Source organism: Talpa europaea, assembly GCF_964194135.1.
Source record: "Talpa europaea genome assembly, chromosome: 12".
Taxonomy (NCBI): domain Eukaryota; kingdom Metazoa; phylum Chordata; class Mammalia; order Eulipotyphla; family Talpidae; genus Talpa; species Talpa europaea.
In genome coordinates, this window is record NC_140079.1 from 64,496,738 (window position 1) to 64,519,422 (window position 22,685).

The 22,685-nt window shown below is 48.8% G+C and overlaps 1 protein-coding gene across 2 annotated transcripts in view; it reads left to right on the forward strand.

Annotated features, from left to right (window-relative positions):
* Positions 1-22,552, forward strand: part of GPR161 (G protein-coupled receptor 161) — a gene marked incomplete at both ends in the record, with an annotated part of 44,312 nt that extends 21,760 nt beyond the window's left edge. Inside the window, 5 exons of one of the 2 annotated variants that reach the window (XM_084250857.1) lie at positions 6,046-6,419; positions 13,709-14,433; positions 20,036-20,140; positions 20,343-20,462; positions 22,287-22,552. In XM_084250857.1, the coding sequence (XP_084106983.1) occupies positions 6,046-6,419; positions 13,709-14,433; positions 20,036-20,140; positions 20,343-20,462; positions 22,287-22,552 (1,590 nt within the window). Of the gene's footprint in view, positions 1-6,045; positions 6,420-13,708; positions 14,434-20,035; positions 20,141-20,342; positions 20,463-22,286 lie in introns of those variants that run through there. The other variant, XM_084250858.1, reaches the window with a different exon arrangement.
* Positions 22,553-22,685: the final 133 nt, after the last annotated feature.

A 22,685-nucleotide genomic window follows, 5' to 3' on the forward strand; every position in this document is an offset into this window, starting at 1 on the left:
ATTTGAACTAAGAATTTTCACTTTTTCTGTGACTTCAGTGGTACTGTGGAAACAAATTTGTTTAGGGTGACCAGGATATTTCATTTATAAGATAACCCTTTTTGCAATTGGTTCATTCGATTCTCCTAAAAATGATGGCTTTTAAAATTTTCTCTTTTCCGAAGCAGCAGTTAAATAAATGGAATATTGAACTAATTCTAAAAGCATCGTCACAGTAAAGGATTAGGATATCCTTCACATTTCCAAGCAAACCCCAACTTAAACCAGTGGAGCATTGCATCACCCCAACAAAACTGTAGGTTTTATCACATGTACCAACCAATAGACAGGATTAAACTCATCATTCCTCTTTTACAGAATTTATTTTATACCTACTATACCAAACACCATTTTTAGCACTGACATATATATAACTCCCCAGTACGATAAAACAAAGACAAAAGCATTTATTTTATTGGAACCAAGATACACCATCACTTACAGATTGGACACATTTTTCCAATTTAACTTTCATAGTTTGACATTGCTTTCATGAAACAGTCTGTAGGCAACAATTTTAACAAAGAACACTTTTAAACAGACATGACCCAGATTGCTTACTAGGTAAGAATTTGGCAAACATTGCTTATCATTAGTGGTAATGGTGGAACAGGAGAGAATTGGCCTTCTCCAAGCTGCACCCGGACAACCAGCAATAGCGATGGAACTTGTGACTCTTCCCATGGCCAACGGCTCCTCCCTGTGCTGTCAGCCCTTACTCCTCCCTGAGCTGTGGGCTGGTTTGGTGATCCACCGGGTGTCTGGGTTTCTCTTGATGGCTTTATGGAATGGATCAATGAGAATAAACTCAAAGAATCTGAATGATGAATCTTGCTGAGTGAGAAGACAGGGCTCACAGTCAGTCCACAGTGCGCCTTAGCAACAGACTGAGAGCTTGGAGCAAGTTAGCTGATTCAATACCATGATGGACAGGCTTGTCATCTGCTGTGCCCTTAGGAACTGGACTTTGTGGCCACCCGGACCCAGGTGGATCCAATATATGACACAACTTTACTTGGCCCAGCCGTTGATCCTTCTTACAACCATCCCCTCAGTGAACGAAGTAACCAGTGCATCTATTATTTCCTACTATGAACTTGTGTCTTCAGGGTAAATCCTAGATTTGGAATTGCTAGGTCAAAGGGCTCATACATATGTAGTTTCATAGGAAGAGCAAATCCCCCTGCATAGGTCTCTTCCACATTGCTTTCCCTCTTAACAGCCAATTGCCCAGTAGTCTCACCAACCTAGTTTTATCAAGCTTTTGAATTTTTCCTGGACTGACTGAAGGGAACTTCAATGTAGTTTTAAGTGCTTGCTCTTTTTTTTTTTTTTTTTTTTAATAGAGGCATGTTTTTATTTATTTATTTGTTTGTTTGTTTGTTTTATTTATACAAGCACTGGGTACAGTCAGAAGCACGGGAGGGTGAGAGAATTCACCAGAGCCAGAGCAGGGAGCAGAGCAGGCAGAAGGACCGAAGTACACTGCTGAGGGGAGCAGCGGGCGGCAGGAGAGGTCTGCGCGCCATGTGGGACCCTCCTCTGGTGGCCGGGGAGCAGCCGGGGATCGAACTGGCGTTGCAGAGGCTGCGGGCAGCTTCGCAACCCAGTGCTCAACCGCTGCGCCACCGGGGAGGCCCAAGTGCTTGCTCTTATTTGCAATAAAATTGGCATCTTTTCACATGTTTAAGTACCATCAGTATACGTTTTTCTATGTGGTCTTGTTCTATCTTTCCCCCACTGTTTCACTGAGTTATAATTGACATATCAGTCATATAACATAATATGGAACATAACTTTATTGTATAAGTTTAAGACATACAATACAATGATTTGGTAAAAATGTATAACCCAAAATAATGACCACAGTAAGTTAGTTAGCATCTATAACCTCACATAGTTATGTTACAGGGCAGGGAGAGGGGCAGCCCAAACCCCACAAACCTGCCTGTTCTATATAGGGCTCTGCCATCCGCCGCATCAACACAAAACATACGAGACTTTAATGGGAAGGAACTTTAATAAAACTAGGAAACAATACAGGAAAGGCAAAGAGTCTAGTTTCTAAATGAAGCACCCAAAGTTACCCGTCCCCTGGTGGGTAAAAGTCCATCCATATGGGATTGGCCCAGGGCAAGGCCCCAAAGCCTGCCACAAGTCTAAGCCATCTTCCAGTGGGGACCCACAGAAAAGGGTCAGAAACAACCAGACAAGCCCAGAAGGAAAAGAGCAAAATCAAAATCAAGATAAAAGCTGCCATTGTCACCTCCCCACGGGTCTCACCCACATCTGTGTCACCCAGTCCACGGCCAAAAGGCAAGCGCAGTTTCTTGACATGTCTCTAGGCTCCATGCGCCTCCTCCAGGTCTCCTTCTGGCTCCATCCTGCTTCCTTCCTTCCTCAGTCTCCTCTGTAGCTTCTTCTTTTCCTGCTCAGCTCCACCCTCCATTTGGGTGGGGCAGGGAACCTGGAACCTCCCCCTTTCCTGGGGACCACCCTGTTACAGTTACAGACGCATATTTTTTTGTTTATGTCTTTTACTCATTTTTCTATTTTTTCACCTTTTTCTCTCTTCATTTTTAAGGAATTCTTAACTTTTTTTCTTTTCTTTTTTTTTTTTTTTTAAGATTTATTTATTTATGCATACAAGAGCTGGCGTACAGGCCAGAGGTGTGGGGGGTGAGAGGATTCACCAGAGACAGAGTGGAGAACAGCACAGGCAGACTGACCGAAGTACACTGCTGAGGGGACCATCGGGTGATCAGGAGAGGTCTGCTGCGCGTTATGGGTTGCTCCCTGGCCTGCCTGGGGAATCAAACTCATGCTGCAGAGGCTGGGGACAGCTTCCCAGTTTGTGTCTTAACCCCTTGCGCCACCAGGGAGGCCCAGGAATTCTTTATAAATTACAAGGATTAGTTCTTTATCTGCTATGTAAGTTGTAAATATTTCCTCCCATTCTATCATTTGTCTAATGACTCAAAATCTTGTTATCTTATCATTTGTGCAGTTAGGAATAACATGCAGTTAAGGATTTATTTTGAGATACCTATTAATAATTTATTTTCAAGGTTAACAAAATCCAGAACTCTCAATAAAAAGATAAACCCAGAAATAACCTTACATAGACAGAAGCAGGACCTATAAAGTATATTCAGGGCAGGAAGCTGGAGTATCTAACATATTGCATAACCGAATCAAAATTCAGAATATTTTAGCAGCCTGGAAAAGGGGACCAAAACATACGAAATAAAATTTAGTAGAAACAACGTTTTGTATTTAAACTTAAAAACATTCGTGCCATCAATTCAAGATGGGGGACACCTGCCTTCACAGGAATCATGTGTATAAATTGAGTTTTAGTTGACCACTCACTTTTATAAACCCAAAAGGATGACATAGTAACTGAAGGGAATGCATTCTTAGGGTGAATAGTAGGAGGAGATCATCTTGATCATGGAGAAAATGACCTCATTGTTCTTGACATTTACCAGACCACATCCAGAATGGTATGTGCACTTTTGGGGACTACAAATCAAGAGGGTCGTACACATCCCTGAGCAAGTCCGAAGCAGGGAGTCTGAGTTAGTAAAGGGTCTGGAAATGCTATCAAGAACTCAGGAGATTTAATCTGAAGAGAGGAGAGCAAGTAACTTTTGAAGTATTTAAAGTCTGTCAAGTGGAGGAGGGGTTAGAATTATTTGGTACTTGCGACATTGTGATTTATAAGAAAAATATATATTTGGTGGTCATTCAGTTTCTGACTCACAACTCCCAGAATCTTTGGAATTTCTTAAGTGTTGAGAGGAATAAAGGTGCCTTTTGTTATGTTAATGGGTGACATTTGGAAGCCCCTAAGGATGAGGACTGGTTGCCGGAATCTACCACATGATTAGAGGGTTAGAGTTTTCAGTCCCACCCCCCAGACCTCCCAGAGAGGGGGAGAGGGGCTGGGGGCTGAATCAGTCATCATAGTCAGTGAGTTAATCATGACTTGAGTAAGAAAGCCTCCCTAAAGGGCCTCTCTGGTGGTGCAGGGGGGTAAGAAACAACCTGTGAAGCAGTCCACAGCAGCACAAGTTTGATCCCCGGCCAGGGAGCTACCCACATGGCACAGCACACCTCTCCTGACTGGTCTGCTGCTCCCCTCAGCAGTGTACTTCTGTCAATCCACCTGTTCTGCTCCCCACTCTGTCTCTGGTGAACCTGCTCACTCCTCACACCTCTGGCCTATACCCCAGTTCTTGTATGCATAAATAAATAAATCTTTAAAAAATAAAGCCTCCCTAAAAATCCCAAAGGAGGGGCTTCCAGGGGCTTGTGAGTTCGTGAACACTTGGAGATGCTGGGTGGCATCCTGGAGAGGGCATGGAAGCCCTGTGCCCTTCCCCGTCCTTTGCCTTGCCCCAGCTTCCATCGGGCTATTCCTGAACAATATCCTTATGCAATAAGCAAGTGACCTGGTGAGTACACGGTTTTTCTGAATTCTTTAAGCGACAGGAGCAAAATAACTATCTGAGGAAGTGGCTCCTGGGAACCTTTGGTCTCTAGCCAGTTGATCAGAAGCTCAGGTAACAGACTGGTTTGCTACTGACTTCTGAAGAGGACAGTCTTGGGAGACTGAGCTCTTTTTCTATGGAATCTGATACTATCTTTGGCTCCATAGTGTCAGAGTTAAGCTGCACTCTTGGACACCTTGCTGATGTCTGAAAATTGCTTATTGGTACAGGGAAGTCACACAATCCCACGTTGGAATTAGATTCTGCAATCCTTTTCAGTGCCACTCAGGAGAGCAGGTCTAGGATCCCTGGTGATAACCCACTGCAGTCGGCTCACTCCAAAGGGAAACTTTCCAACTGGCTTTTAGGTGTGCCAGTACGAGGGAGGCAGCCTCCTTACCCTGCTACTCCCTGTGTGGACCAAAATGCCTGGGCAACTGGGAGGCTCAGGGAAAGGCTCTGCTGTGTGCCTGTAGTTCGGGCACTAGAAGCCTTATCTGATTTATGGAAATCAAATCTTTCCTTTCTTTCTGGTATCTTGTGTTGTGAAGAACATGCACAGGTGGGGAAAGTGATCTGCAGGAATTTTTGGCTGATTAAAGTCAATGAAAAATTTGGAAAAACATTAGTCTGTAGGATTTAATGTTAAAATATGTCAACCTTGAGTTTTCGCCAAGAGCCCAAGCCAGTTTCCTGAGAGCAGGAAATGTACCTCATAGAGAATGGCATTTTGGGGCCAAGACCTCAAACTGTGCCTCTACTTAACCATTTATCACTGTGCTTGGACCCTCGCCCTCCTTCACCACATCAGATAAGAGCTATAACCATGTTTCATTGAGAACTGTGCTTAGTCAAGCCTGGCCCAGAGACCTCGGCAGTCATTACTAGAATTTTCTTATCAACTTTAATATGCACACGAGTCAAGGGGGAATGGGTTTAAAATTCTGGGTCTGATCCTGTAAGGTAGTGGTAGGCCTGAGATTCGGCAGCTCCACTGAATTTCAGGTGCTGCTGATACTGCTGGTTCAGGGGCCACCCTGGATTGCCAGGGTCTCACAGCAGCCGTCCACAGCATGTCCCCCATGAGCTGCTTGTGACAGAATCACCTGTCCCCTGCACCTACCTGCTTATTTAAAGTGCAGGTTCCTGGGCTGCTCAGAGTTCTGGGACCAGAATCCCTAGGAGGGGAGCCCAGGAATCAACTCCTGAGCTAGTACTGTGACATTCAGTACATTCAGCCTTGGGAAAGTGGATGGGGTGGTTTAGACTGGACGATGGCTGCATCGCTCCACGGGTCCAGGGAGCTGCACAGCATTGGTTGTAGAAAGCAGGCCACTAATAAGAGCCTGGTGGGTGAGCGACCCTGGGCCCTCTGGGTAACCTGGGGTTTTCATAGCTCCATAAAGTGCAGATGATGTGATTTGCTGACTCATTTCTTATCCCCCGGTCTTCCTTTGTCTTTCCAGTCGTCCAGCATGCTCTGCCCACCCCCAGGCGAGGCGCACTGACCATGAGCCTCAACTCCTCCCTCGGCCACAGGAAGGAGCTGAGCAACCTCACTGAGCAGGAGGCCGGTGAAGGGGGCGTCATTGTCACTGAGTTCATTGCCATCATCATCATCACCATTTTCGTGTGCCTGGGCAACCTGGTCATTGTGGTCACCTTGTACAAGAAATCCTACCTCCTCACCCTGAGCAACAAGTTCGTCTTCAGCCTGACCCTGTCCAACTTCTTGCTGTCCGTGCTGGTGCTACCCTTTGTGGTGACCAGCTCCATCAGAAGGGAATGGATCTTCGGTGTGGTCTGGTGCAACTTCTCCGCCCTCCTCTACCTGCTCATCAGCTCGGCCAGCATGCTCACCCTCGGGGTCATTGCCATCGACCGGTAAGCGTGTCACCGACTTAGAGAACGGAACAGCCAGGGAATGGGGGTAGGGGGCGGTGGGGGGTGCATCTCTAGAGGTCATCTGAGTCAATGATCTTTAGGTTGTTTTAATTCTAGGAGGGTGTCAGGGGACTGCTGAAGGAGCATGAGAAAGCAGAGTTCTGCCTCTTCTCTGTCCCTTCAGTTGGACGCCTCTGGTTTTATCTGATCTATATTGCATGTAGTTTTATTTTTTTGAAAGAGGTTCCTACTTAAAGAAAGCTCTAGAAATCTTTGATTCTCAATTTACAGATGAAGAAACAGAAGCTGAGGAAGGTGACATGTTGAGAAGGTATTAGGTCTGGGTCCCCAACCTGCTGTCTGGGGGTTTTGATTGGACCAGAACAGAACTGGTGGAGCCCAGTGAGGAAACCCTCTCCATCCTCCACAATTCAAGGACCCTAAAAGACAGCTCAGTCCAGGATGTAAGGAGAGAGAGGGGAGGAAGACAACCCAGAGGATAAAGACAGGGCACCCCAGAGAGGCCTGTGTGCTTTTAAACATCTGGGTTGTCTCTTCCCAGAGATCAGCAGAGTCAAATAGTAGGAACCAGCTGATGACCTCAGTTGCACCTGGCAGGTACTCTTTGAGATCCCTGCATTATGCTGTCCCGTTTAGTTATGCAAGTCTTGCAGGCTTTGCCAACAGGCCTCCAACCCCTAAAGTCATCTTCTTTATTAGATTCGGTGGTCACTTCATTCCTCATTCATTCCTCATTGGAGGGCAGAGGGGTGGGTTTAGATTCTGGGTGACTGATAGAATTGGGAAGGAAGCTAGCAGGGGAGTCAGGGGGACACGGTGGATTGATCATGGAGAATGTCACTAGATGACAAAAGTCCCTGGGTTCCCTTGGAGACATCAATTTTCAGCTGATGAGTGGTCGCTGGACTGTCCGTTGAGAGCATAGACCACCATACAGCCAGAATCCTACCATGCTCTGTCTGTGGTGAATAGAATGAAGTCAGAGCAAACTAGTTGCTTTCTCTAAACATCTTTTTTCTCCTTCAATGATAAATGTACTGGGCCTCCCTGGTGGCATAGTGGTTAAATCTGAGCACTATCACTACTGTGGCTTAAGTTCGAGCCCCAGCCAAGGAGCTGACCCACATAGTGCAGCAGACCTCTCCTGTCTTGCCTGCTGTTCCCCTCAGCAGTGTATTTCAGTAGATCCACCTATTGTTTTCCCCATTCTGTGTCTGGTGAATCCTCTTACCTTCCCGTACGTCTGAACTGCACCCTAGTTTTTCTACACAGAAGTAAATAAAAATCTTTTAAAAAAATAAAAGTACTACAGAAAATATAAAGTAAAAGAAATACCATAACCCCATCAATCAGAAGCAATTACAGTTTATGTTTTTAGTATATGTGCTTCTAGTGATTTTTGACTGTATATACTTAATTTTAAAAACAGGTTCGTGGTCTGTGGTTTAGTGTCCTGCTCTGTCACTTCATAAGCTGTTGGAAGCATTTTCTCTCTTTGCAAAGAGAATGAATTTTAATGGTTAATTGGAATTCCATCCATTTACAGTTCCTAATTAGCTTACTATTTTGTATAGCCCTTTTGAAGAATAGGTATGTTGGTGGAATTGGGTTTTTGGTAAAAGTAAACACACCTCCAAGAGTCTCCATATATAAAAAGGCAAGTTGCCCTTTAGAAAGTCATCAAAATCCCATCAAGACTGACTATATAACATTAAAAAATAATTGGAAGTTTATTGGTAGTGGGGAGGAATGGATCTCACTGTTGTTTTAATTTCTATCTTTAAAAAAATCATTACTTTTTGCATATCTTTTCCTGGGCTCCAGGTCCTATGGAACCCAGAGTAAGGACAAACAGCATCGGGGCTGATGTGGGGAAATGGTTTTTAAGTGTCTCTCACAGCGCTGTCTCTATATATGGATGCTTGGTAAATAGTGCCAGCTGTCTGCAGTGGCGGCTCTTGGAGGCAGGAAATTGCTTGCTTGGATCTGGGGTCTAGATAAGGGAGGGTGACATTTTTCACCAGCATTTGCAACAAATCCTAAATCAGGCTGTCAAAATGCCTCATCTGACCGAGGGTTTGCCTCTTTCAGTGCCTTGTTATTTCACGCTGGTGTCTTTGTTGGATGTGTCTGAAAGGCCCCGGGGCTCAGTCCTTGGAGTGGTAGGGTAGGCATATGCACAGGACACAGACCTTGACCTCCGGGGGTTCCCGGTTGGTGGCAGGGGCTGAGCTGCCATTGTTGCTGTGGACACAAAGCAGAGATAACCAACCACATAGCCAGCTCCACCAGCAGGCTTGGGGTGCTTCTGGGAAAAGGGACCGTTGAGTTAAGTCTGGCACAGTGAGTAGGACGGCCCAGGCTTGTGAGAGTGGATAAACCCCCTACGGTGGAGGGACCAGGCTCTGCCATCATTTGATACACAGTCACTGAGCACTGAGTGCATGCCTGGCAGGGCGATAGGTGCTGGGGATACAGCTCGGTAAATACCGAGAAATTCACAGAATAGGGGAGATAGGAGTAATCAAATAATTTTAGGACCGCGTCTACAGATTATGTAGACGCAGTCTGTTTAAGGTACTGTGGGCCTACAGAAGGAGGGAGCAAGACAGAAGGAGTGAAAATAAAAGCGTGTGCTGCAGGTGGTGGCCTCTGATTCAGCTGCAGACTAAGGGAAAAGGCTGCAAACAGAAGAGGAGATGCATGTCGCACACCAGCACCACATTCGTCTCTTAGAACTGCAGCCAGGCCCCCAGGCCTCCCAGCCTGGACCAGGGTGACCGAGCGATGGACTTGTGGGTGGAGTAGGGACTTCTGCCTTGCTGGAGTGGACGGTCAGGAAAGCCTCCTGGTTGTGGAAAGCACTGCATGTCCTTCCGATGGACTTAGTTCTCTGGTGAGAGCTTTAGCACTACTGTATACAGACTGCTGAAGATTTGGTGTCTGTGAATATTTTCATGGCAGACACAATTTATTTTTTATTATGGGTCATTCCTGTGGTTTAAAAGTACAAATTGACTGGGCCAGTTAATTTGATCATCGTAGGAATGATCATTTGACCAAGTTGTTATATACTCCTCCCCCTGCTTCCTCCTTTCAAGGAGTTGATTTTATTTGATCTTGGTAATGTTGGAGGTCACATATTTGCTGTCTGTGTTAGAATCTAAAGCTGCAACTTGTGTATGTATGTGTGTGGGTGGCGTGGGAAGGAGAGTGGAAAGAGACAGGGAGGGAGGAAGGTAGATAGAGGAGAGAGGGAAGAGAAGACAGCAGCAAAAGATAGGCGGGGAGAGAAGAAAAGCAGAAGGGAAATGGACAAAAGAGATGGGAACATTTTTTAGAATGTCAAAGTGGAGAAAAATAAGGGCAGTGGAAGTGAAATTAACTAAAATATGTTTCTTAATAGTCAATTGCCAGGCCCTGCACGATGCTGTTAATCACCATTTTTTCTAGCAAATGCTCACAAAAACCCAGTTCACCTCCAGTTTGGAAACGGGTAAAGTAAAGATTTGAGAGCTAAAGTGAGCTCACCCAAGTTCATGTCACCCCCAGTTCAGAGATGCTAATGGCCAGGTTCTTAATCATTTCCAAATGGGAGAGGCCAACAGCAGGTAGTTCAGCTCAGGATTCCTCCACCTCATCCCTGTTGATATTTGGGCCTGATAATTCCAAGTTGTGAGGTGCTGTTCTGTGCACAGGGATGGTGAACAGCACTCCTGACCTCTACGCCCTAGATGCTAAGCACCTTCCCAGCTGTGACACCCCCAAGTATCTCCAGCATTGTCATCTGTCCTCAGAGGGACAAAATCATCCCCAACTGAAAACCCTAGCTGAAGAAATCTGTCAAACTGGTTGACAAATGAATCAAAAGAGTCCATCTTATAGCCCCAGGAAGAGACAGTGAAATTCTTCAGTGGGGTGTCAATGTCTTAAACAAGTCAGATAGAAATAGGGGATGCCACTGGTCCTGGGAAGAGGTCTACTGGGAAAAATAATGTGGATTCCTCTTGCTTCTTGGATTCCTCTTGCCATAATGTGGATTCCTCTTGCTTCGCCGTGAATCTGCTCGGGCTTCAGGTTCATTTAAAACTGTTCTTGTATTTGCTTTCACACTGGCATGGGTGATCTTCTAGCTCTAAAAATGGTGCTTTAATTCACAAAAGTAGTTAGAATTGTGGGGTGATTTGTTTTTGTGAAGAAACTTGAACTTTTCAGTGTAAGTTAAGGGGTTCACCTGAGGCTTAGATTTTGTTCTTGTCCTTAGTAAAACTACCTTATTAAAAACAGGGGTCATTATCAAAGTGCTAGGCCTTGTGGCAGGGGAGCTGAGCATCTGGAGCCCTCATGTGCCTTGCACCTGACATCACAGGAACCTCTTTGGGGACCTAAGGTCGTACATGGACTCATGTTGAGAAATGAGTTAGGGAAAAGATCCAGAACCTTGGAAGATGGTTAAGTGTACAGAAAGCAAAGAAATCTCCTTCACTTTGGCCTCTGTTAACCTGCAGGGGAGTAGGGAGTTGCTTTTGTTTTGTGTTTTCCTTCAAACCCGCACTGAGGCCTAAAAGAGGCAAAAGTTTGAAAAAGCAATTTATTATCTATGATGGAGAAAACATAAACTCATTTTGTCTTCAGTTGAGCAGATGTGAGGATGATTTATCGCTTGGTGAGCTGAGAATTTGTGCATTTCAATGTAATGCCATGTAAATTTACCCTCCCAAACCCCCCAAAACCAGTCCCTGTGGGGCTCATCTGGGAGCCATCACGGTCATGGTCCTATCCCACTGGAATTGCTCCTGCCCAGGACCTTAGTCAGTAAAGGATATAAATACTGTTTGTTACAATAAAGTCTTGACATAAAATAATAATAATGGGGTGTTGACAATAGCCAGAAGGATATGTTACAGAGGACAACTTATTAATCATAATTATTTTTATGACTACAAACTGGTCAGGGGAGGCAGGGAGGGCTGACATTCCCCAGGCCTGGCCTCCCACACTCTGCTCACTGTCACCGAGGTCCTCTGAGGTCAGAAGACCAGCACACAGAGAAAAGTAGGTATCCCTGGCTGTTTCTTTAAAAAAAAAGTTTTCTTTTAAAAACTGACATCCTGTGATGTCAGGTGCAATGCCCAGTCCCAGAAGTGCCCCCACCCTACCTGGTAAATGAAATGTGAAGATGATGTCACCTAAGTCAGTGTCTGGGCTGGCCCCTGAATGATCCTGGTCCCCTGTGGGTCATGGTGGCTTGGCAGGAGCACAAACAAGATGGGAATTGGTCTGAGGAGGAGAAAAACTCAGTGATCAGACAGAGACTCGGCCGTGTCCCAGCTGCATTGCAAGGGTGGGCATGGGCCAGGTCTTTACTCGCTCCAGCCTCTTCTATCCGTGGGGCGGACTCTGCCCAGTCCCGTGACTCCCAACGCACAGATGAAAGCATTGAAGCGCTGAGGTTGTCAGCACGCCACGCTCACACAGAGCCACCTGCTGAATTGCTGTACCCCGTGTTGTATGCGTCAACTCCAGAATTCATCGAACAGGGTTCCACCACTCCTTGGGCTCCTTGCCTCGGGCTTCACACCCAGAAACTTGGTTTTCCAGGCTAGACCTTGGCTATACTGCTCACTGGGAAGCTCCTTCAGCAAGAACATAGATTGAGCACAATGCCGAGGTGCTGGCAGTGGGTATTTAAGGCTTTGGCCCCTGTCCCTGAGCTGCTGGTGCCACGTAGGTCCTGGTGGAGAAGGTGGCTTCACAGGTGATGCGTGAGGCTGGTATTCCTTCAACAGCATTTCCCTTGGATTAAATGTCTGGGTGCGAAGGAGAGTGGTCACTCTCAATTCCGTGGTTCCAGGTAAAGGGACAGTCCTTAGCTGCCTACCAGCTTGGCACCCGTGGCCCCTGGGCTCTCAGTGATGCCTGGTCTCCCTGCTCCCCATCACTCCCTGAAGCGCCCCTGGTGAGCCCGCTCTGCCTTCCATCTCCACACTCACCAAGGCTGCTTCTCCCCTAACTGATCCTAGGTACTGCCTCCCATCTTTTTTTTAAAAAAGATTTATTTATTTATGCATACAAGAACTGGGGTACAGGCCAGAAGTGGGGTGGGTGAGAGGATTCCCCAGAGACAGAGCCGGGAACAGAACAGGCAGACTGACTGAAACACACTGCTGAGGGGAGCAGCAGGCAAGTCAGGAGAGGTCTACTGCATCATGTGGGAAGCTCCCTGGCTGGGGATCGAAATCCCATCTTTTAAGATGTGGGCTGTGTCATCCCCCAGGAAGCCACCCTGATGTCTGGATCACGTACCACACTCATTTGCATCTTTAGGTCTACGGGCCCCCATTCTTCCTAGTAGCTGAGGAATGAGCAGTCACCCAAGGCTGCGGACTCCAGAACAAGAAGGTTGGCTAAAAATTGCTTGGCAAATCCCCTGGGGTCTGGAGAGTCCAGTTGCCTGGGGATCTGTCTCGTCTCTCCCCCAAATCTGGGGCAGGTTATTTATCCTTTATTTGCTTTAGGTCCTCACTGAGCGACAGGGGTGATGACACCCACAGCTTCAACAGGGGTGAGGGTTGCGTGTAGCCCTGGCCACTCCAGACTCTCACTCTGCTATGCGTCGTCTCCCTTGCATCTCCTCACCTGTTTTTCAGTCCATAGCACTTGGCACACGGCAGATGTGGAAGTGTTCACAGAATGAACAAACCCTTAGTGTGGTCCTCAGATGGTACATCATTCTAATGACCCCTCTGAAAACTGTTCTGAATGGAGGAATGTTGGCAGCACAGAAGTGATGTCTTGATGAGTGACATCTCAGGACTCCTGCCGAGGCCCTGAGACTAGCCCCTCCCCTTCCCCCAAATGTGAATAGCTTCTGACATGGTGGGCTCTTGGAAGCCACACATCTTTATTTATTTATTTTTTTTTGGTGGGACCCTCGCCGGTGGCCGGGGAACGAACCGGTGGTGCAGAGGCTGCGGCAGCCTCGCAGCCCAGCGCTCAACTGCTGCACCACCAGGGGAGGCCCGAAGCCACACATCTTATGCTGAGTTTTCTCCTTGGCATCTGGCTCTTCACTGAGGAAGTGTCTCTGGGGGCGCGGCACAGTCTCTGACTTGTTTGGGTAGCACTGGGAGGTACTAATTTGAGAAACATTCACCCCAGGCCTGGGTCAGCACAGCCCTCTGCCTAGGAAAGCAGGTGTTCCCACCCCAATGTGTCTTCTCTCTTTTTGACTTGTCTCTCTCACCTCATTTTATCTTTTTTTCTAGCTACTATGCTGTCCTGTACCCCATGGTGTACCCCATGAAGATCACGGGGAACCGAGCGGTGATGGTGCTTGTCTACATCTGGCTGCACTCCCTCATCGGCTGTCTGCCACCCCTGTTTGGCTGGTCGTCAGTGGAGTTTGACGAGTTCAAGTGGATGTGTGTGGCTGCCTGGCACCGGGAGCCTGGCTACACCGCCTTCTGGCAGATCTGGTGCGCCCTTTTCCCCTTCCTGGTCATGCTCGTGTGCTATGGCTTCATCTTCCGCGTGGCCAGGGTCAAAGCTCGCAAGGTGCACTGTGGCGCTGTGGTCATCGGGGAGGAGGAAGCCCAGCGGACTGGGAGGAAGAACTCCAGCACCTCCACCTCGTCTTCGGGCAGCAGGAGGAATGCGTTTCAGGGCGTCGTCTACTCAGCCAACCAGTGCAAAGCCCTCATCACCATCCTGGTGGTCATTGGGGCCTTCATGGTCACCTGGGGCCCCTACATGGTTGTCATCACCTCTGAGGCCCTCTGGGGGAAGAACTACGTGTCCCCAACCCTGGAGACCTGGGCTACGTGGCTGTCCTTTACCAGCGCCATCTGCCACCCCCTGATCTACGGGTTCTGGAACAAGACGGTTCGCAAGGAGCTACTGGGCATGTGCTTTGGGGATCGGTACTACCGGGAGCCGTTCATGCAACGGCAGAGGACTTCGAGGCTCTTCAGCATCTCCAACCGGATTACAGGTAACTTGGGAACTTGTTGGAGAGAGAGGCCCAGCCTCCAGCTAGAGCGGCCTGTGGTCCTCACAGCTGTCCTGGCCCATTCCTGGGTGAGGTTCAGTGTGACCGTGGCCTCAAGGCTCAAAGCTCAGGTTTCCTTGGGTAGGGGACCGCTCGGAGTGTCTGCTGTGACTCCAAGCAGCTCTGGGGAGCTCAGCAGCTCAAGGCTGGAGTCACCAGTCTAGAAATCCATTTTCTGTTTTGAAAGTATAATTACTTTTACCCCGAGAAAAGAGGGCTCAGGCACTGCAACCCTGGTCTCCTCTTGGCCATTCCCTTCCTTCCAGTGCCTTTTAAAGCAGAGTCCTCCAAAAAGTGCTCCCTCACTCCTTAGCTGCTCGCCCTTGGACATGCTCCACCATGGGCCTTTCCTCAGGGGTCATTGTGGTCTTGCATTGTTCCCAGCAATTCATTACATGCCAGTGCCAAACCTTGGGAGCCCTGTATGCCCCACCTCCCCGCCCATGGAATTGTCCCCATCCTGTCCATGTAAAGCAGTTTCCCATCTGATACATCTGATCTTTTCTTTGGAGCTGATAAAGTTCTGGAGATAACCTCACCACCGTAATGAGGCTGAGGAATTGCTCATCAGATATAGTTTCTTTAAACTTTTTGTTTGTTTGTTTTGAAGAAATTTTAGACTTAGAGACAAGGTGGGAAAATAATACAGAGAATTCCCATCTCCTTAGCTTCCCCTAGTATTAATATTCTGCTTGCCTATAATTCCCCAGCCTAGGATGGTGACACTGGACAGTGCATGTAACTTAAGACTTCATTCCCGTGTCATCCACTTCCCCACAATCCTCTGCTCCAGGATCCCACCTTTTATTCAGTCATCACGCCTCTCTGCTTCTCCAGCCTTTGACAAGTCTTTGCTCTCTCCTCATCTTCCATGACATCGACATGTCTGTCGATCACCGTTTAGAGGTTTTATAGAATGTGCACCTCCATGTGTGTTCAGCGGAGGTGGGGAAGATTGTACATTTTTAGCAGGAAGGCTACAGGGTGATATTCTTAGTGACCAGGTCAGGAACACACGTCACTCTGTCTCATTACCGGTTATGCTACTGTTGATCTCCTTCCTGGTTGATGTCTTAGTGAGCTCAGGCAGCTAGTAACAAATAGCATAGACTGGGAGCTTAAACTACAGACATTTATTTTCATTCAGTTCTGGAGACTAGAAGTCTGAGATCAGGGTGCCAGCATGGATGGTTTTGAGTGAGGACTGTCTTGGCTGTCTTCTCACTGTGTGTGGAAAGAGAGAGAGAGAGACTCTCAGGGGGAGCCCACCCTCATGACCTCATCTAGACGTAGGGTCCAAAGACCCTACCTCCTAATTCTGTCATAGTTGGTATCTGAACTTCAACATATGAAATTTGGGGGCGACACAAACATTCAATTCATGCAGTTAAGGTGATTCTATAAAATTGCTCTTTTTTCCCATGGTAATTAATAAATACAATTGAGGAGATCCTTTGAGGCTATTCAGATATTTGTTTCTCTTTCACCTCCTACACTGTTTTTGGTGAAATTGTCTCCAGCAGTTATTACTATGCTGTCCTAGTGGGGAAGTAGCTGGGTTTCTAGAGTCACGTTTTGAGGGAGACCATCACCTGATGAGCTATTGGAAGAGAAGTTCTGAGGGCACGTATCGCATTGTGTTTATGGAAGAGTTTGGATAGCAAGGCTAATCTCTTGCTGGAGGACTTGGGCCAAACCACTTGAGTTAATTTTTCCTCTTATGACACCTTCTCAAGAAGGTGGAAACAAATGACAAACACACAGTGATAGTGGTGGTGGGAAATCATTCATGTCACAATTAAACAAGCCAACATCACTGCCGGATGTATGATGATGGGGTGTGACTTCTGGAGAGAAGAAAAGCTGGGACTTTTTTTAATTACAGTGGGGAAGAATCTCTCTGTATCCCAGTGTTTTAATCACTGAAATTCTCACCCTGATCCTTGCTAAGCCAAGGCTGGATCGTCCTCTTCCAGGTATGGTCTGTGAGCTGGGAGTATATTAAGGTTTGCTTTCATTTTACTATTTGTTCAGATTTTGTAAAATCACTTATCTTCAAAGCAAAAAAATTATATTTTCTATTCTCATGAAGTTAAAAATGGAGAAAAAAAACAAGGAAAGAGAGAAGAGAAGGAAAAAGGTATATGGAACAATTACAAAAAACATCTGCTTTTTGGGCAAGCTTCTCCTGCCAGTCCCTTGCGATTGTCCCAGAGAACAGTTGGAAGCACCAGCTGTGGTCGGGCTGGCAAGGATGAGGCTGCTGGCGGGCTCCTTCTTGCTGAGGGAAAAGCATCTTGTGGGATGTTTTGGGGTTGAGGACGTGTGGGACGGATGATGGGTTCTGAGTTGTTGGCCTGCCCTAGGGGAGAATGCTGAGGTTCTTGTTGTCTTTCCCTGGCAAGGTCTGATCCCAGGCAGAGGCCAGCCCCACCAGAAGAATCTTGGAAAGAGCAGAATGCAGTGCCCCCCACCACCTCTGCACCACACCCTGTGCTGGGAATGTGCCTGCTTTTCGGCGCCTGAGAGAGAACCTGGCTCCTACCTCCCCTCCCTGTGCCTCTGCTGAGCTAGGGCTGATGAAACCTGGTCTAACACCCTCTGGGGGCCTGATCAGCCTCGGGTCCTAAGCCTAAATCTACCTACCCTGACCAGGTGGGCTTGCTCTCCTCCCTCACTCCCCAGAGAATGTGCTAGGGTTCAGCACGGGTTGAGAAAGATGGTAAGATTTCTTCCAAAGCCAGCAAGAAATGACTTGGAGGCGCTGTCTTGGTTTAATTTCTCCCCATTTGTCTGGCTACCTGGAAAGTTTTAACCAAAGCAGTCAGTGCATGGATTTACAAACTTTCCTAACCATGCCTATGAGCAAAAGCAGAGGGCATTCCACAGATACCTGGAGCTTCCTGCTAATTCCGGGATGCCAGGAGTTTTATCAGCACATTGTCGTGTTTGTTTCCTACACAGCTGGTTGCAGCCATAACCCATGGGTTTTGGTTTTCTCATCTTGTTAGCCCCAGACTGAAGAGATGCAGAGGCTAGGCTTTCCCTGGGGAGCTGGACAGCTGCCGTCAGCGTGTGAGGTCTCCTTAGCAGACTCCCATGGCTCCCCAGGACTCTGGGTGCTGGGCTGTCTGGGACCGGCCTGGCAGCAGTGCCACCTCCTGGGGAATAGATCAGTCCTGGGTTCCGCACTGGCTTTTAGTGCTGAAAGGCGCTCTCAATGCTAATAGTTGGTCTTATGATGCCAAGCTGCAGGGAGCTGCAGGAGAAAGGGCAGGCAGGTCTTGCACCCACAGTCCCTGACCGTCAGGGTCACTGGGCGAGAGTGCCCTACCCAGTTTTGGCTGGTGGCCTGGGCATCAAAGGCAGCAGTCCCATTAATGCTGCTCTCACCTGCTGCTTGAAATTCCTGCAGCCCAGGGACAGAGCCTGCCCAGGTACCAGGGGAGAAGCAGCCTGACAGACATTACTCAGAGGAAACTCCTCGCCAGGCGTCCTCTCAGGGAGGGAAAGGCATCTCTGAGGCCTTTGAGTTTCCCCGCCTTGCTCTTCCAGGTTCCTTCCGGGTGCTACTTAGAAGTCCCTATTACATCTTAGACTTGGGCTCCCGTTTTTGTTTTTTTTTTTTTTTGCTTTAGAAAAAGGCTACAGCTACCCCGATCCCTGGACCTGTCCCTTTGTGCCCTGTGCCCTCAAGGACTTGGATTGGGCCTTGCCCCATCAGCAGGCTGTTTCATATGAAGACTCCTGGGGTGCCCCAGGAGTCCACTCTTGGGGTAAATGCTGGGTAAACACACAACAGGGAGCAGAGCTGCCACCTGGCTGCCCTGTGTCCAGACCTTTTATCCCAGCCACATTGGTCTGGCTCGAGTGAGTCCTTCCACTGGTGGCCACCAGGACGTGTTCCTGGCTTTCACCGCAGCCTCAGAGTCGGCGTCCAAACCCACTGCGGCCTCAGCCACCCCAGTTGGCAGTGGATGCCCCCATGGCTCCTCTCTCCATGCCGGGCTTCCTCCTGAGACCCATTCAGATTCTGAGGCCAGACCCATGTTTTACTCTGGCCCAGCCCCCAGGAAGAGGGTAGGCCCCTTGCAGAAGTGTGGCCACGCAACCCACGGGAGGCATTTCTGAGCAGCCTGCTCTGACCGCCCCTGGGCCTGCTCCCGCCGTCCTCTGCTCCTGGCCCTGGAGAAGAGAGGAAAGCATACATCTGTCTCCTGTACCGTCAGAAGAATTAGGATGAAAGTAAAGAGCGGAGTCTGTTCCTCTCTGAGTGTGTGTGGGAGGACGCAGGGTGGTCCTTTATGGTAGGCCGTTAAATCCACGCGGCGGTAGGTCTGCCTCCTGAGATCACAGGGGTTGGACATTTTGTGCTGTATTTTAATGTCTGTGAGCTCCTTTTGGATACCTCCATGGATAACCTTTTTTATAGCCTCCAGCGACTTTGTTCGTGGATTCATTATTTTCTCAGCTTTCTGAGGAATCCAATGATGCTTTGCGTGTGTTCTTAAGTGGCCTGTGTTGTCTCTTCTTTGGTATCCTTTCTTTTCCTTTCCTTCCTTTCCCTCCCTTTCCCGTCTCTATTTTTCAAGCTAATGCCTTTCCTTAAATTCGAGTCTGCTGACCGAGGCCATGCCGTCGCTGCTGGGGACTTCAAGGTTACTAACAGCACAGGCACTGGGAAGTCGGTAGGACGCCCCGTGGTGGCTCCGAGGCTTGTTGAGGACAGGCTGTCCTCTGGGCCACTTCACGGGTGCCCACTCCCAGGGTCTTTGGGTGTTCTTTCAGTCTGCTTGGGTTCCCTGGGGAATAGTTTTCCTGTTGGGGTGGGGCCGGGAGGGGGGCAGGGGCGGGGGCCTCCCTGTTAACTGTATGGTCTCTCATTGTCCCCTCAGTTTTTGCTCTGCTGCCTCAGCTGTGCTGGAGTCTCTAAGGCCAGGTTTATGCTCTCCCCATCCTGCAAGCTTTGGGGGCCTGGCACCCAGAGCTAGGACTGGGAAGAGTCATGGAGAGGTACCCCGGCTTTCCATAGGGACTTTTCATGGAGAGATCCCTGGGGCTCCACTTCCTGAGCATTTGGGGGGAATAAGCCTCCTGCCAAATCAGTTCTTTCTAGGTCACTTTCTGTGGCTCTCAGCTTTTAGCTTCCAAACATTTGCTCCCCTATGGAAGCTTAAAGCTATTTGGGTAAAAAAAAATTTTGGTATTCAAGTAGGATTTCAGGAGGTAAACACACCTGAAAACCCCTCTCTATTTAACCTGAAGATCTTCTCCCTCATGCTCACCTCATATTTCCTTTCTCCCACCTTCCCACCTATTTTTGACATTGTCCTGGGTGTTTCCCTTTGGGGATTCCAGGGATCCCATCATAGGCAGCTCCCTGGGCAGGAACAAGGGAACATGGAGGGACGGGCAGCCCAGGCTTCTGTTCTTCCGGGGTTGACAGCACATTTTGCAAGGAGAGTGGAGGTGAGGCCAAGGGGAGGCTGGGAAGACAGGGCCAAGGGCCGTGAGACAAGCAGTCAGTGCTGGTTTTGCCTTGCAGACCTGGGCCTGTCCCCACACCTCACGGCGCTCATGGCAGGCGGACAGCCCTTGGGGAACAGCAGCAGCACTGGGGACACCGGCTTCAGCTGCTCTCAGGACTCAGGTAAGCCTCGCACCTGCCATGTTTCCCTGAGGCGTCCATGGCATCTTCAGGGACAGGGGCCAAATGCTGCGGCCGGTGAGTTGTACCCAATAGTGAGTTTGAATGAATGCAGACAGGGAGGCGCTGGGCGTGGGCAGGGGAGGAGGCAGAGAGAAAGACTTGGCTTTGCTGGTTCGACGTGCACATCCTGCCCCGGTTTTAGGAACGGATGTGATGCTGCTGGAAGACTACACGTCCGATGACAACGCCCCCTCCCACTGTACTTGTCCACCCAAGAGACGGAGCTCGGTGACATTCGAGGATGAAGTGGAGCAAATGAAAGGTTGGTTTCCATGACGGATGGATTCGAGGACAGCATAGGGAGCAGGAGCAGAACTTAAGAACATTCCCTGGCTCAGCCCTGCCTCATCCCAGAACCTGTCAGGGCTCCACCGCCTTTGCCCACCACAGGCTGCCTCCCAGAGACCTGCTGGTCTCTCTTGAGTCCTTAGTGTACAACTCTCTGAGCAAGCAGCATCCAAGCCTGGACAGACAAACCACACATACACACACACACACACACACACACACACACACTACTCACAGCCCAGATTTCCTGCCTAGGAAAGTTGCTCAATTGGATGGAACAGCTTCTGTGCCCCCCACAGTCTCTCCTTTATGGATGCTGTGTGTTCATAAATCTGAACTTGCCTCTGAGCCTCACATTCCTCATGTGGAAAATGGAAATAACTGCCCAGCGAGGCAAAGACTGACATCTTGATGGTCTGTTGTCCCTGAAACTGAGCAGGACACTTGAGTTCTGGCAGGGGGTGAGCTCTGCTCCCCGGTCCCTCCCTTTGCCCACTCCCCCTTGTTTTGAGCTCAGCCCCCTGCTCCAGGTCGCCTCCGAAACTTTGGAACTTGGAACCTGGTCAGAGGAGTGACAAGGGAGCCGTTCACACTGCTCACAGATGTCAGGATCTCTTTTTCCCTGAGTTCCACACATGAGGGCAACCCCCAACATGGCGGGTGGATGCGTGGGTTGGGACTGAAGATGTGCGTTATTCTAAAGAGCTGAGAGTGAAAGGGAATGTGGGTCCTGTCAGAGTTTAGGTTTACAGTGAATCCTAGCTCTTCTGCCACCCTCTCCCTGAGTCCGGATCAATTGAGAGGGAGTCACCAAGGGCAGAGATCAAATCATCCCTTCATTGGCAGAGTGAACTCAGGAACAGCTGCTCGGCCTGCCAGCATCATGGGCTTTATAATCTATTCCTTCCATGTAAAGAAACGAATCTAAGCCCACCTCAGCCTGCCCAGCCCATGCAGGACCAAGCCTGCGCCTTGTGCCTCCTTAGTTGGGTGGCAGTGCGGATGGCGCCCTCTGCTGGTTGGGAGAGCCAGGTGCCGCTAGGCCACCTCAATCCTCGGAGTGAACCCCCGTGCAGGGTGAGGGCAGGGGACCCATCACTCTTTTTCCTCTTTGAGAGTGGGGTGGAAGCTGCCTGCTCTCCAGCAAATGTGAGGAGTAGGGTATAAATTGTTTCCCCAACAATGTCCAAAGGAAAACAGGCGCCGATAACCACAGTAAGCTGGATGTGAGATTGATGACCCTCTCCTCTCCTGTTCATATCTGTCAGGGTCCTGATCCCGAAGGGCTGGAACTTTTCATGTTCCAACCCTGAGGTTCTCCGTGACTTTGGTAACTCCTGGGGGAGTATGGAGAGAAAAGTGTCAGTGTTTAGGGTCGGGGACGTTCTCAGTCGTAGACTTGCACTGTTCCAAGGAGCGGACAGATCAAGGAACACTTTCAAAGACTTAAAATCTTGAATATTAGTAACAACAAGGCTTCATCAAGCCTTTTTAATGGGCCATATGTAGGCTAAGCATCTTAGAAAGGATTGTTTAACATCACAATAACTTTATGAAGCGGTATATATCGTCTTTATTGTGAGAAGACTGAGGCTGGATAAAGTAATAGCAGAGGTTTCTCCCAGGTGCCAGGTAGGCGAGTCAAAGGTTCAAGCCTAGAGGAATTTGACTTCAGAAGCCATGTCCCTAAGGTCAGTTTGTCTCTTCTCCCTGGGACAGTGACGTGACGGTAGCCATATTCCTCTGATTGTCGCCGGCCCTGGCCCCTGGCTAACTTCTCTTCTGCATTCTCCCTTAGAAGCTGCCAAGAACCCTATCCTTCACGTGAAAGCCGAAGTGCACAAGTCCTTGGACAGTTACGCAGCCAGCTTGGCCAAAGCCATAGAGGCTGAGGCCAAAATCAACTTATTTGGGGAGGAGGCTCTTCCAGGTGTCCTGTTGACAGCGCGGTCTGTCCCGGGGACTGGCTTTGGGGGCCGCCGAGGCAGCCGGACATTGGCGAGCCAGAGGCTGCAGCTGCAGAGCATCGAGGAAGGGAACATCTTAGCTGATGAACAGAGATGAGGGCCTCTGGGGATGTCCGTGGAAGGATGCCTATGATGGGCTGTGCCGGGACCCTGGGAGCATGGAAGAAACATCTGGTGTGCAGCCGCCAGAGAAAACACTGAAAACAATGTCTATATCCAGTGACTTCAGT